Genomic DNA, 11,575 nt, shown 5'->3' with positions numbered 1-11,575 from the left:
TTCTGACACGTCATTCTCAAAATTATTTTTCCTTAATTTTTAATATAAACATTAATTTGGAACACATTTCCGCACATTTTAATATACTCGTAAGACCTATATATGTCACGTGATGAATTTAACATATATTTTTGTTTAAATAATTAAATTGAAGTAATGAATTTATTGATTGACTCATCATCCTAAATATATTACGTGAGTAATAAAAATTGATAACTTTAATAGTTTGATTGAGTATGAACAAACTGATTATAAGATTATTGAGTATATTGATCTTCCTAATCAGTTTTTCACTTTTCGTAGATATGTCTGAAAACTTTAATGGAATTTTGATTTGTGATTAGTAGATATAATAGCGTATGTTATAGATCTCAACATGAAAGTATTTGTATATTAATTAAATTTTGTTGTGATATAAATGATCATATCTCGATTTGTATATTAATTAAATTTTGTTGTGATATAAATGATCATATCTCGCTATCAACCAGTACTAACTATTTTCACGCTTATCTAATTAACTCAAATTTTAATTTTTATTAAACACTCAGGAAGGAAACGAGGTTGAAATATCGATTCAAGAATATGAGTGTTTATTTTAAAACTATCCACAAAGCTATAGCATATTTTCTTTTTTCTCTTATTTGTTTTCAAATTAATTCAGTTCTAATATCGATTTAAAGATTATTAGAAAAATGAAAATTTTATTCATATTGCTTGTTATTAACTTATAAAATTTTCTTTTTTCAAATAATTTCTGATTCAATATTACAAATCAATTAATTTCAAAATAAACAAAAAAATAAAAAGTTAATAATAGTACGAAGTTCATTAAAATAATCCAACCAAATAACCTCTTAAATTAAAATATAGAACAACTTAATGAACAAAAATTTGTAATAAGACCTAATAAAATAAAAAATTATTAAAAGAAATAATAAATAAAATGTATTAGTACAAAATCTACCTCTCTGTCCCTCTGAAGATGGCTTATTTTATATTTTAGTTTCACAATTAAAATGACTTGTTACTAAAAACGGAGGCAATTTTATCTATACTTTATCTCATCTCTCTCACTTTATTATCTCCACTTAACATGAAATAAAATTGCATAAAATCTTGTACCGCCCAAGGAATGAGTCATCTTCCTTGTGACAGAAGGAGTAGTTAAAATATAAATTTGTAAAAGAGACTTAATGAAATAAAATATATTACTAAGACTAAAGACCAAATGTAGTCCTAAACATATGGCGTTTTTACGATTTTGATCCTAGACATTATGTTTTGAATTATTGCATCTCATACATTTGAACTCGGGTCAAAATCAGTCCATTTTGGATGGCTCCCGTTAAAAGTAACGCTCCACGGCTGTTTAGCCAATTTTGACCGGATTAAGCATTTTTATAAAAAAAATTAATTATTTCAAAAAATAAAAATTATTATTCTGAAAAAATTTAAAACTTGATAATCAAAACCTTTCCCCTCAAACCTTTCTCCCATGAGCCACCACTACTCCCGCAATGGAAAATCGTAATAGGCGTGTCACACAGGCTATCCCACCCCAGATTCACAGGCCAAAGGCTTCTCAGCTGTCGTCGGTCCACCGCCGGCCGGCATCGCTTATCCTTAACGGACAGAAATATAATCTCCACTAATCTCTATCACCTACAACCACCACATGGATTAATCCACCACAGATCTAAGTCCTAAGCTCAAAATCAAACACATGAACGCTCAAAAAAAGATAAGTAAGCTTTTTCGAATTGTTTTTCCTTTCTACTCCCCTTCATTCCAGTACTGTTCCGCCAAAGTGTATGCTCCTTTCAAACTCTAATTCAATGGAGTAGTTGGGGATTTAGCACAAACTCTAATTTAAACCCAAACTCAGTCTAAATGCTGGAAATTAATTAATGCGAATTTGAATTGTAATCGACCGGTGTCGCCGTCGATGATGGAGGTGAGGGTGGTGCCAGAGGCTGATGGGAGTGAGAGCGCGGTGGTGGGGATGGACAGAGAAGCGAGGGTGATGACGTCCAGGAGAAGAGGAAGAAAAGGAGGTTCGAGAAGATGATCAGGTACGCATCGAGGAAGGCGTACGAGGCCGAGAATCACGGGGAGATTCGCGAAGCGGTCGGAGCTGGAGGTGGAGTCCGCAACGTATAGTGTCGTTCCAAGCTTCTAGTGATATCCAATCAGATGATCTTCAGCAAGGTTTTTTTGAACCACTGAAGATGATGATGAAGAATAATTTGCGTTTGTAAATATTGTACTCCTCTTTTCAGAAGTTTTCTATTTCTATGAAGATGATGATTTGATGATGAAGGTTTTTTTTGTTTCGCCTTTTTTTGTTTTAATTCATTTTTATGTATTTTAATTTCATCATTTTGCTAATAAAAGTTAAGAGATAATTAGGGTAATAATCACACTTAATAATTTAATTGGGTCAAAACTGGTTTAACAGCCGTTGACCGTTACTTTTAACAGGAGCCGTCCAAAATAGACTGATTCTGGCTCGAGTTCAAATGTATGAGATGCAATAATTCAAAACATAATGTCTAGGACCAAAATCGTAAAAACTGCATATGTTTAGGACTACATTTGACCTTTACTCTATTATTAATATAAATACCTATTTTAGAGCTAAATGAATACTAGCTCGCATATTGTAAAAGTAATTGATATAAGGCCATGTTTGGTTGACGGGAAAGTAAAGTTGACAAGGAAAATGATTCCTAGGAAAATGAATCTCGGGAATATGATTTCTAATAACTTTACTTTCCCGTGTTTGGAAAATATCAAGATTTAAAAGTATATATTTGATTTAAACACTAAACTAAAAATATACTTATCATTTTTTATTTATAAAAAATAATAATACATATTATTTAATAAATTATTAATTACAAATGATAATAATTATATTATTTTATTTATTATTACGATGGATAGTTTAAATATGGATTATACATCATAATATATAATAATATAATAATAAATAAGATTATTATTATTATCATTATATTTAATAATAATAACAATAATGATGATGATAATAATAATGATAATAATAATAATAATAATAATAATAATAATAATAATAATAATAATAAAATGTACTATATTGCATTAAATATGTAAGAATCCTAAAACTGGGAAAAAGAATACCAAAGAAAAGTTAGGATTCAGAATCCTAGAAAGTTGTACTAACTTTCCTTGTTTCAGGATTTTGATTACTTTCCCAGTTTGATTAAAAACCGAAACAAACACAGGTATTTAAAATTTAAGGAATCAGATTACTTTCCCAGACAAAATCCTAACAACCAAACATGGCCTAAGTGAAGCATGGGTTAAAAGCCAGAAACACAACAAATCCAAGAGTGAAATACTGTAATAATTAGCATAGAACAATCAGTGGGCCTATCAGTTACGAGCTCTATTGAAAAAACAAAGTGTACAACTCAACCAACACCATGTACAAAAGACTAAACTGTGAAATTTGACATATTTTTTTTATAGACAACTTTAAATCCCAAATAGAACAATGAATTTTGCACATATTTTTATTGCAACACCAATTCGGTGATTTAGAAAGCACAGTAGTGTTTGTGTATATTTTTTTAAACCATGATGTTAATTGAAAATATATAAAAATCGTCAATTCATACGTAATTATCCGAATGTGGAATGCTCGTACGAGAAGTAACGCTACCCATTCATGTACAATTGGAGTGGAGAGCAAGAGTAGTAAGAATAGAAATAGTAAATGGTTAAGTAAGATTTTGATTGATTCTTCTGATCATCTCCACAGTTTTTTACGGTCCGTCTATTCAATATGTTCATTTTTAACTGCCATGTCTCATTTGCATTTATTTGTGTTTTTATTTACATTTTTATGTACTAATATAAAGCCACTAATTATTCAGAGATTTAAGGTATTTTATGCACAACAATTCTACAAGCTTAAACTAAAAGAGTAATAATGTAATATGGTCTCAATAAGTTTAGAATATCTTTAATTAAGTTAGTCTCATTAATGTTTCAACTTTTAGGTTATTGTTTATTTCTCTTTTATATACTTCTCCCTCGGTCCCGGCTAAGATGACACATTTGAAAATCGGCACGGGATTTTAAGAGTTGTTGATTAATGTGTATAATTGAAGAGATAAAAAGTGGGTGTAAGTAGTACTCCCTCTGTCCTAGTTTTAGAGTGACATTTTGCCAAAAAAGTCTGTCCCAGTTTTAAAGTTACATTTACAATTTTCCATTTTTGGACATAGAAATTTACCCTATTATTCAACGAAATTACACTCAAATGCCATTATAAACACAAAAATAAACCCAAAATAAAAAACAAAAAACATAACCCCCCCACCCCACCCCCAACCCCCCTCATTTGACTTTCATCTATCTCTCGCTCTCCACCATTTCCCGTCTCCCCCATTCCCGAACCCTAATCGCCTCCTACTCCAATCGCCGATCTAAATTGTTGGACCCCTAATCGGCTCCTACTATTATCACTCCACCATTCCCGTCTCTCTCTATTCGCTTCTCACGGCTGAAGGTTGGGATCCATTGTCGGAGTGTGAATCCGTGCTATCTTTCGATGCACCTCCCGAAACCCTAATAGTCCCTGATACACCACCGGAAGTGATTGAACGGTGGGAAATCGACCGTGTGGTCGATTGTTACCACCGATCTGGACATCGGAGATGGTTTGCGGGCGTTGATGGGTCTGAGGTCGTCCATGAATCTGAGCTTTCCCCACCGGCTTGTTTCTTCGACGGATCTGAAATCCAGCCACCGTCTGAGGGCTTTGACGGGTCTGAACGCCAACCGCCGGCTGAGGGCTTTGACGGGTCTGAACGCCAAACACCGGCTGAGGGCTTTGACGGGTCTGAACCGTCCCTCCCCTGTGACGAATCTGGACCTCAACCAGCTTCTTCATCAAAGGTGGAGTACATCGAGAATGAGAAAGCTATGCTGCTTATTTTTTTGCCTGGCATGAAAGATCTCATCTAAACTGTGGGTATTTTCTCAATTCTGAGCCACCCCTTTGCTTGGTTTGGAGGCTGTTTTGGCATGAATTGATCTTGTTTGATGTCATATGATGAAGTTTTTGTGATGAATAACATCTGATTATCTGTTTATTGACTGGATTGGTTGGTTTTTGTGAACTTAGCCACCCCTTTGATGGTTTGGAGGCTTTGATTTGCAAATTTGTACCTCTGTGATGATGTTGTTCTGAGAGTTATGCATGCTCAGCTATGATGTCTCTGTATTGGTTGTGTTTTTGTGAACCTAGCCACCCCTTTGATGGTTTGGAGGCTCTGATTTGCAAAATTACAGCCTTTGTTTGGTTTGTTGGGTCTGATTTGCAATGTTGCTCCTCTGTGATGATATTTTTCTGAGAGTTATGCATGCTCAGCTATGATGTCTCTGTATTTATTGTTTTTTTGTGGTGTGAGTTCCTCAAAAGAACTCCAGACATTACCCAGTAATTCATCTATGTTGGTTGCTACTTTATCATCTTGTAGTGATTGAATGGCCCTAAAAAAGCCTAGGTCCAATACATTGGTGTCTGGGGAGTTGGCTGGTTGGCTGATTAGATGGAACTTAAATCCATCTGAACTTGCAAGCTCATCAAATTGTGAGTCAAAAGATCTTAGGTGAGGTTTGGCATTATCTTGTTGGATATAGATATCCTTGCTTGCATTGGCTGGCCACTTTGCCTTGATTGCTGGAATAATCTGTGCATTATGAATGAATCAATGTAAAAAATCCTAAATGATGACAATATCAATGTCTGATAGGTTGTGTTTTTGTGAATCTAGCCACCCCTTTGAAGGTTTGGAGGCTCTGATTTGCAAAAATGCAGCCTTTTATTGGTTTGTTGGATCTGATTTGCAAAATTGCAGCCTTTGATGAATGAATCAATGTAAAAAATGCTAAATGATGACATTATCAGTGTCTGATAGGCAGGTGAGGTGATAAAAATATCCATACCTGATTCAAGAGACATTCTCTCATTGCTTCCTTGTTAACTGATGGTATAGGTTTAGTCTTTAATGTCCCTCTTGGCCTATTCTTGGACTTCCTTTTGGCTGGAACTTGTTCTGTGAATGGGAATATGCCTATTTTACCATCAAAGATGGTCTGACCATCTGTGCCAAACTGTGGCCTACTTACAGCACACATGAACATCACCTTTGTGATAAATCTTTTTGACTTGCAAGACCTGTAAGGCTCATCCTCATCCGGCAACAGGTAGTATCTGTCTGAAGCTTTTGTCATGTAAAACCATTTCTCATCAATATGAATTGTATTGTGCATAGCATGATAAAAAAGCTTTCCTTCATCCAAAGCTGGCTGAATATGAGTAAGACACCATCTCATTCTACTGATTTTGTTTGCTTCAGTGAGTGCTGGTTTTATGGCATTTGTATATGGCCTTATCAGGTGACTCTTTGCCCATCTACCAACTTTTGTCTTGCTAACACCCATTTTACATGCAAGCTTTCTATAGCAAGATCTCTCAAGAAAAGACAATTGTTTGAACTTTTCATCATCAAAATGTACTTTACCTGTTTTCTTTTTATATCCTGATGCTCTGCCCCTCATGATAACAGGCTGCCCATCTGACATTTGCTGCTTGGCTATCCCCCATAATCGGCTCACTATAATTCTGTGCACTTTGAATCTATTGGCTGCCTCTTGAAATGAACCATGTGGCAGTGCTCCAGCTTGGCATTGCTGTTGTAGGAACTGTACAATATGGTTCTTCATTTGGCTGCTCAACTTCAGGCCTTGTCTCGGCCCTGGCTCCAGTTCTGCATCCTGAATATTCTCCTGCTCCATCTGTTGCTCCATATCTTGATCCATTTCCATTCCCCTATGATGAAATTGCTCTGAGGGGAATTTACATATAAATACCTTTTGGTTGGTGTGTTGGTAGGTGGAATTGGCAATTGTTGGTGTAAATGTGGAGTGAATGTATTTATAGAGGTAGATTACCTTTATTTTGATTTTGGATTTTTCCCTCCATGGGATTGTAAATTATTTTTCCCTCCTTAATTTGGAGGTTTGAGTAAATGAAAATGGAATGAATTCCCTCTTCAAATTTGTGTTGATGTGATGGCTGAAAATTAGAGGATTGCTCCTTGTTCAAATTTTAGTTTAAAATTTAATTTTGGCATAACTTAATTTTATGTAAAGGAAATAGAGTAACCAAGGTGTAAAATTAAAAATAATAAGTCTAACTTATTTAAACAACCAAAATTAAATAAAGTGAAAGAAGAAACAATTTTAAACTAAAAAAGTCAACCTATCTCACTTTCCACCTACTCACTTCATTTACTACACACTCTACCTTCTCACTTCATTAAATACACACTCCACCAATTTCTTAAAACCCCGTGCCATAACTAATTGTTACTCTAAATGTGGGACGGAGGGAGTATTAAATAGAGAGAGAGAAAGAGAGTTGAATATTTAATTGAGAAGAGAAAAAGTGGTTGAGTGTATTAATTGGAGAGAGAAAAGTTGACAAAAATATAAATGTATCATCTTATTTGGGACAAACTAAAAAGGGAAGTGTGTCATCTTAAGTGGGATAGATGGAGTAGTACTTGATAAGTAATTAAAATATTGTAACACTTCTCAAGGGAATTTTTGCAATGAATTTGTATGCATGGAAAGTGATTTTCTTGGTGTGGCATGCATGCACTTAGAGATTCTCTCTAGCACGTTTTTAACTATTCATGTTTCTCAATTTCGCTTTTAATTTTGTTATTCAATTCAATTTCTTCAAGTTTAAATTTTAATTTGTACATATATCAACTATGGTCGATTATGACAAATTTTATTTAGTTGGTGTGACGAATTTTCTTTGATTAATACTCCGTATATTGAAAGTTTGAATGGTGAGATCTCCTCCAACTGATATGTTGGAAGTTCGAACTTGAGCGCATGCAATAGTTCAGAATTGAAGTATTTGTTTTGGCTAATGTAAAAATATGTTGTTATGTTGATACTGATACTCTGGGTAATTACAAAAAAAAATATGTTAATACGGTAATATAACTAATATTTCTAGCCAAATGTGTAATAAAAATTAACATAAAAGATGTATGTATTTACTAATGAAATTCATGAAATATTTGTGTCTTTTGTAGTACTCCATTCGTCCCACAATAAGAGCAGTAGTAATGGGGGCCGATCGACTGGCCTTGCTAGCCAAATGTGTAATAAAAATTAACATAAAGATGTATGTATTTACTAATGAAATTCATGAAATATTTGTGTCTTTTGTACTACTTCATTCGTCCCACAATAAGAGCAGTAGTAATAGGGGCCGATCGCAAGGGCCAATCGATCGGCCCCGATCCCCCATCGGCTTCCACCGGCTCCCATTGTAGAGAGGGAGCCGATGGCCACTCTTGTCGGCCTCTACGCCTCGGCCGATGCATCGACGAGGGCGATTCTCTTTTTTTTTAATTCATTTTTTATACTCTATATATACTCCAATCCCCATCAATATTTACATTTAATCCCATTTTATTTTATCTCACTCTACATTTTACTTCTGTCTAGTCACAATATTTTAATGTTTTTATCAATATTTTTAGTTTATTTTATTCTGTATTTTTATGAATGTAGGATATTTTCTTTTTAATGAAATTTGTTTTTTATTGAGTTATCTTTAATTTATTTTTCTTGCTATTTTATACTATCATTTTATTAATGAAAGTAGCACATGATGTGATAAAATTAAAATAGAACTACCTCATTTCTTGAGTTGTTATTAATTACGACTCTTTGTTATTCGGGAGTATTAAATATACACGCTCGTAACATTAATTGGAAATTGTACAATAAAATTTCGTTAGATGAACACAAATTTATAAGTGTCAGTATACATTTGTAATCACGAATTATATATCCGTTCGATTATTATTAGATAGTCTACCTCAAAGAAAGATACCTATAATATCAAAGAAAGATACCTATACTACTGCATAATGGTAAATAATGAACGATAGCAAGAAAATTCGAGATTAGGATCTAATTAGATGCTAAACAGTCAGTTGTAGCATTAGCCTTTTTATTATTAATTATATTGGCTACAGGTTAAAGTCGAGGGTAACACTAGCCCCACTAATTAAAAACTGAAATTAAGAAAAAGACAAACACACGAAATTCATTTTCAAAACAAAAAACTAACGGCCGTCAACTAGCGGAGTTTCTTTGCTTGGGCTCGGCGGTAAGCTACTCTTTCCCGTTGCAACGAGCCGCTGCACAAACCCCACGATCCTCTCTCCGTTAGTCTCCGTCAGCAACCGCTTCCCGCCAAACGGCAGCGACTCTACCCCTCTCTCCGCCAGCACCTCTGCCGCGCTTGAAACCTCGACGTTAGCCTGAAAGTCAAAACAGTTAGGCTGTTGTCATCAGCGGTCAATGAATTTGTGATTTCGAGAGATATTTTTACCTGAACTCTGACGTAATCATTCGGATTCCAGCAGAATGCGTTGCCGACCAATTGATCGATCGTCTCGGAGACGCCGTCGCGGACGATGCCGACTAGCGCCGCCGTGGAGCAGTCGCCGTCGCGGCGGAGCTTAGGGGTCTGCGGGCTGCTCGAGTGGCCGTTGCCGATCGAGAGCACCAGCAGATCATCGACGCCGGTTACCGACGAGAAGTCTCGCTTGTTGTGCAGGACGTGAGTGACGGCGGCGGCGGTGGGGTTGTTCATGACCAGTCCGCCGTCCACCGCGAGGCAGGAGGTCTTGCCGTCGTACGAGGTCAGACTGACCGGCTTGAACATCGACGGCGTCGCTGACGTGGCACGGATGACCTTCCACAGCTCGAAGTCGAAGCTCGGCGACTCGACGGCGTCGGCGCGGGAGAACACGAACGGCGCGGAGCTGTTCAAGTCGAAGCACGGCACGAGGAGAGGCTTGCACGTGTCCTTGAGCGTCAAATCCTTCCCGTCGCTTCTCCGCCGGAAAGCCGCCCGCAGGACTGCGTCCATGCTCTTGCCGGAGTACCTAATCTTCCGCCGGAAGGCACCGCGGCGCGTCACTCTAAACATCTCCCTCTGATTCTCGTTGACGAAATCGACGGCTTGTCGTGCGGTGAAAAGCGGGCGGCCGGAGCCAGCGTCGGCGAAGAGCATCGCGGCGAGGAGGGCGCCGATTCCAGTACCGACAGCAATGTCGAAGAAATCAGGGATCCGAGCAGAGGAATCGCCGGTTCGGGCTTGGATCTGGTCTTCGAGGTGAACCAATGCGGCGCCGGCGACAATGGCAGTGGTTCCTCCGCCGTCAATGCTCAATAGGCGCGTTTTTTTGCCGTGGCATTGGTAGAGCCAGTTTAGCTCCAACTTGGAGAAAATCTCCAGCGTCATCTGGCTTAACTCCATGGAAGAAGGTAGAGAGGTGAAGAGCAGAAACGGAGAGAGTTTAATTTTGTGCAGTTACAGAGAAGAGTGTGAGAGTGGTCATTTTTTGGAGGGAGGAAGAAGCGGAGGTTTCGTGTGTGGTTATATATAGATCGATTCTTTATTTATTGAGCGAAAGATATGAGGAATTTACGATGCCTGTTTGGGTAAGTAAGTGTAGTCGAATATATTACTTCTGATGGCTGATGCGCTGTTGTGTACTCACTTGATTACACACGCGTTTTCACTTTTACTAAATGCTCAACGCAAAGAACATGACGAGATTGATGATATACGGCAGATTAATAGGTAACATGCATTCCATCTAATTACTTGATTCATAGTTCCACTAATGATAAATGCAATTATTATTTATCATTATACTATAGTACTCCCTCAGTCCATCATTTGAGTTCGTCCTGAATTTTAAGAAATGTAAGAGAAAGTGGATTTAAATAGATAGTTTAATGTGTAGTCCATTTTTATATATTGGTTTCATAATAGAATGTGAGTGAAATGAGTTAGTGACAAGTGACGTCTACATACCATTTACAGTTAAACCAGGACTCTTATTGACGGACGAAGGAAGTTGTAATAAAGAAAACGACGGGATTATTTATTCTAAGATCAATATTTTCGACCAGTTGCGAGATTGTAGTCGCAGGACATAACTAGAGTTTATAAATACTTCCTTCGTTCCTAAAATTTTGTCACCATTTCACCCGACACGGGTTTTAAGAAACGTAATACTCTTTCCATCCGCCATTTATAGTCTCATTTTGACTTGATACATGTTTTAAGAAATTATTTAACTTTGCGAGGAAAAATGTTGCAATGAGTTAGTAGATTATGGAACTCACTTTATATATTGAGTTTTTAGTGGAATGTGAGTGTAATAATTAAGTTGAGTGTTGGATCCACTATCTAAAATGAAGAAAAGCAAATGTAACTTTAAATTACAGACATATCGAAATAGCAAAATGAGACATTTTTCTCGAACAGAGATGATAGAAAATAGGTTAAAAAATTAGTAGAACATGGATCCTATATTTATCTACTCTCATTGGCTTTTATTATAAATATCCATATTAACAAGGTAGCCATGCATTCAATAAGGTTTGATTTATCAAAACTAACCTT

The 11,575-nt window shown here is 36.4% G+C and overlaps 2 protein-coding genes across 2 annotated transcripts; both read right to left on the bottom strand.

Annotated features, from left to right (window-relative positions):
• Positions 1-6,062: 6,062 nt before the first annotated feature.
• Positions 6,063-6,885, bottom strand: LOC121800663. The gene is made up of 2 exons (XM_042200185.1): positions 6,187-6,885; positions 6,063-6,131 (listed from the first exon to the last, which is right to left on the bottom strand). Exons 1-2 carry the CDS (start codon positions 6,883-6,885, stop codon positions 6,063-6,065), a joined length of 768 nt encoding a protein of 255 aa, XP_042056119.1.
• A 2,198-nt stretch (positions 6,886-9,083) lies between these two features.
• LOC121797944 (probable inactive patatin-like protein 9) lies at positions 9,084-10,684 on the bottom strand. Its single transcript, XM_042196729.1, has 2 exons — positions 9,485-10,684; positions 9,084-9,413 (listed from the first exon to the last, which is right to left on the bottom strand). The coding sequence occupies exons 1-2, from the start codon at positions 10,415-10,417 to the stop codon at positions 9,216-9,218; spliced, it is 1,131 nt and encodes a 376-aa protein (XP_042052663.1). The 5' UTR covers positions 10,418-10,684; the 3' UTR covers positions 9,084-9,215.
• Between the last annotated feature and the right edge of the window lie 891 nt (positions 10,685-11,575).

This window comes from Salvia splendens, chromosome 4, assembly GCF_004379255.2.
Source record: "Salvia splendens isolate huo1 chromosome 4, SspV2, whole genome shotgun sequence".
NCBI classification, from domain to species: Eukaryota; Viridiplantae; Streptophyta; class Magnoliopsida; order Lamiales; family Lamiaceae; genus Salvia; species Salvia splendens.
Note: the sequence above shows the minus strand (reverse complement) of the source record. Positions and strands in the feature narration are given on the sequence as shown.

Coding starts and splice junctions, on each gene's coding strand:
- LOC121800663 (XM_042200185.1), bottom strand. CDS start 6,885: ATGGAAATGGATCAAGATATGGAGCAACAGATGGAGCAGGAGAATATT. Junction 6,132..6,186: donor AGGTGATGTTCATGTGTGCT/GTAAGTAGGCCA, acceptor ATGGTAAAATAG/GCATATTCCCATTCACAGAA.
- LOC121797944 (XM_042196729.1), bottom strand. CDS start 10,417: ATGGAGTTAAGCCAGATGACGCTGGAGATTTTCTCCAAGTTGGAGCTA. Junction 9,414..9,484: donor ATGATTACGTCAGAGTTCAG/GTAAAAATATCT, acceptor TTTGACTTTCAG/GCTAACGTCGAGGTTTCAAG.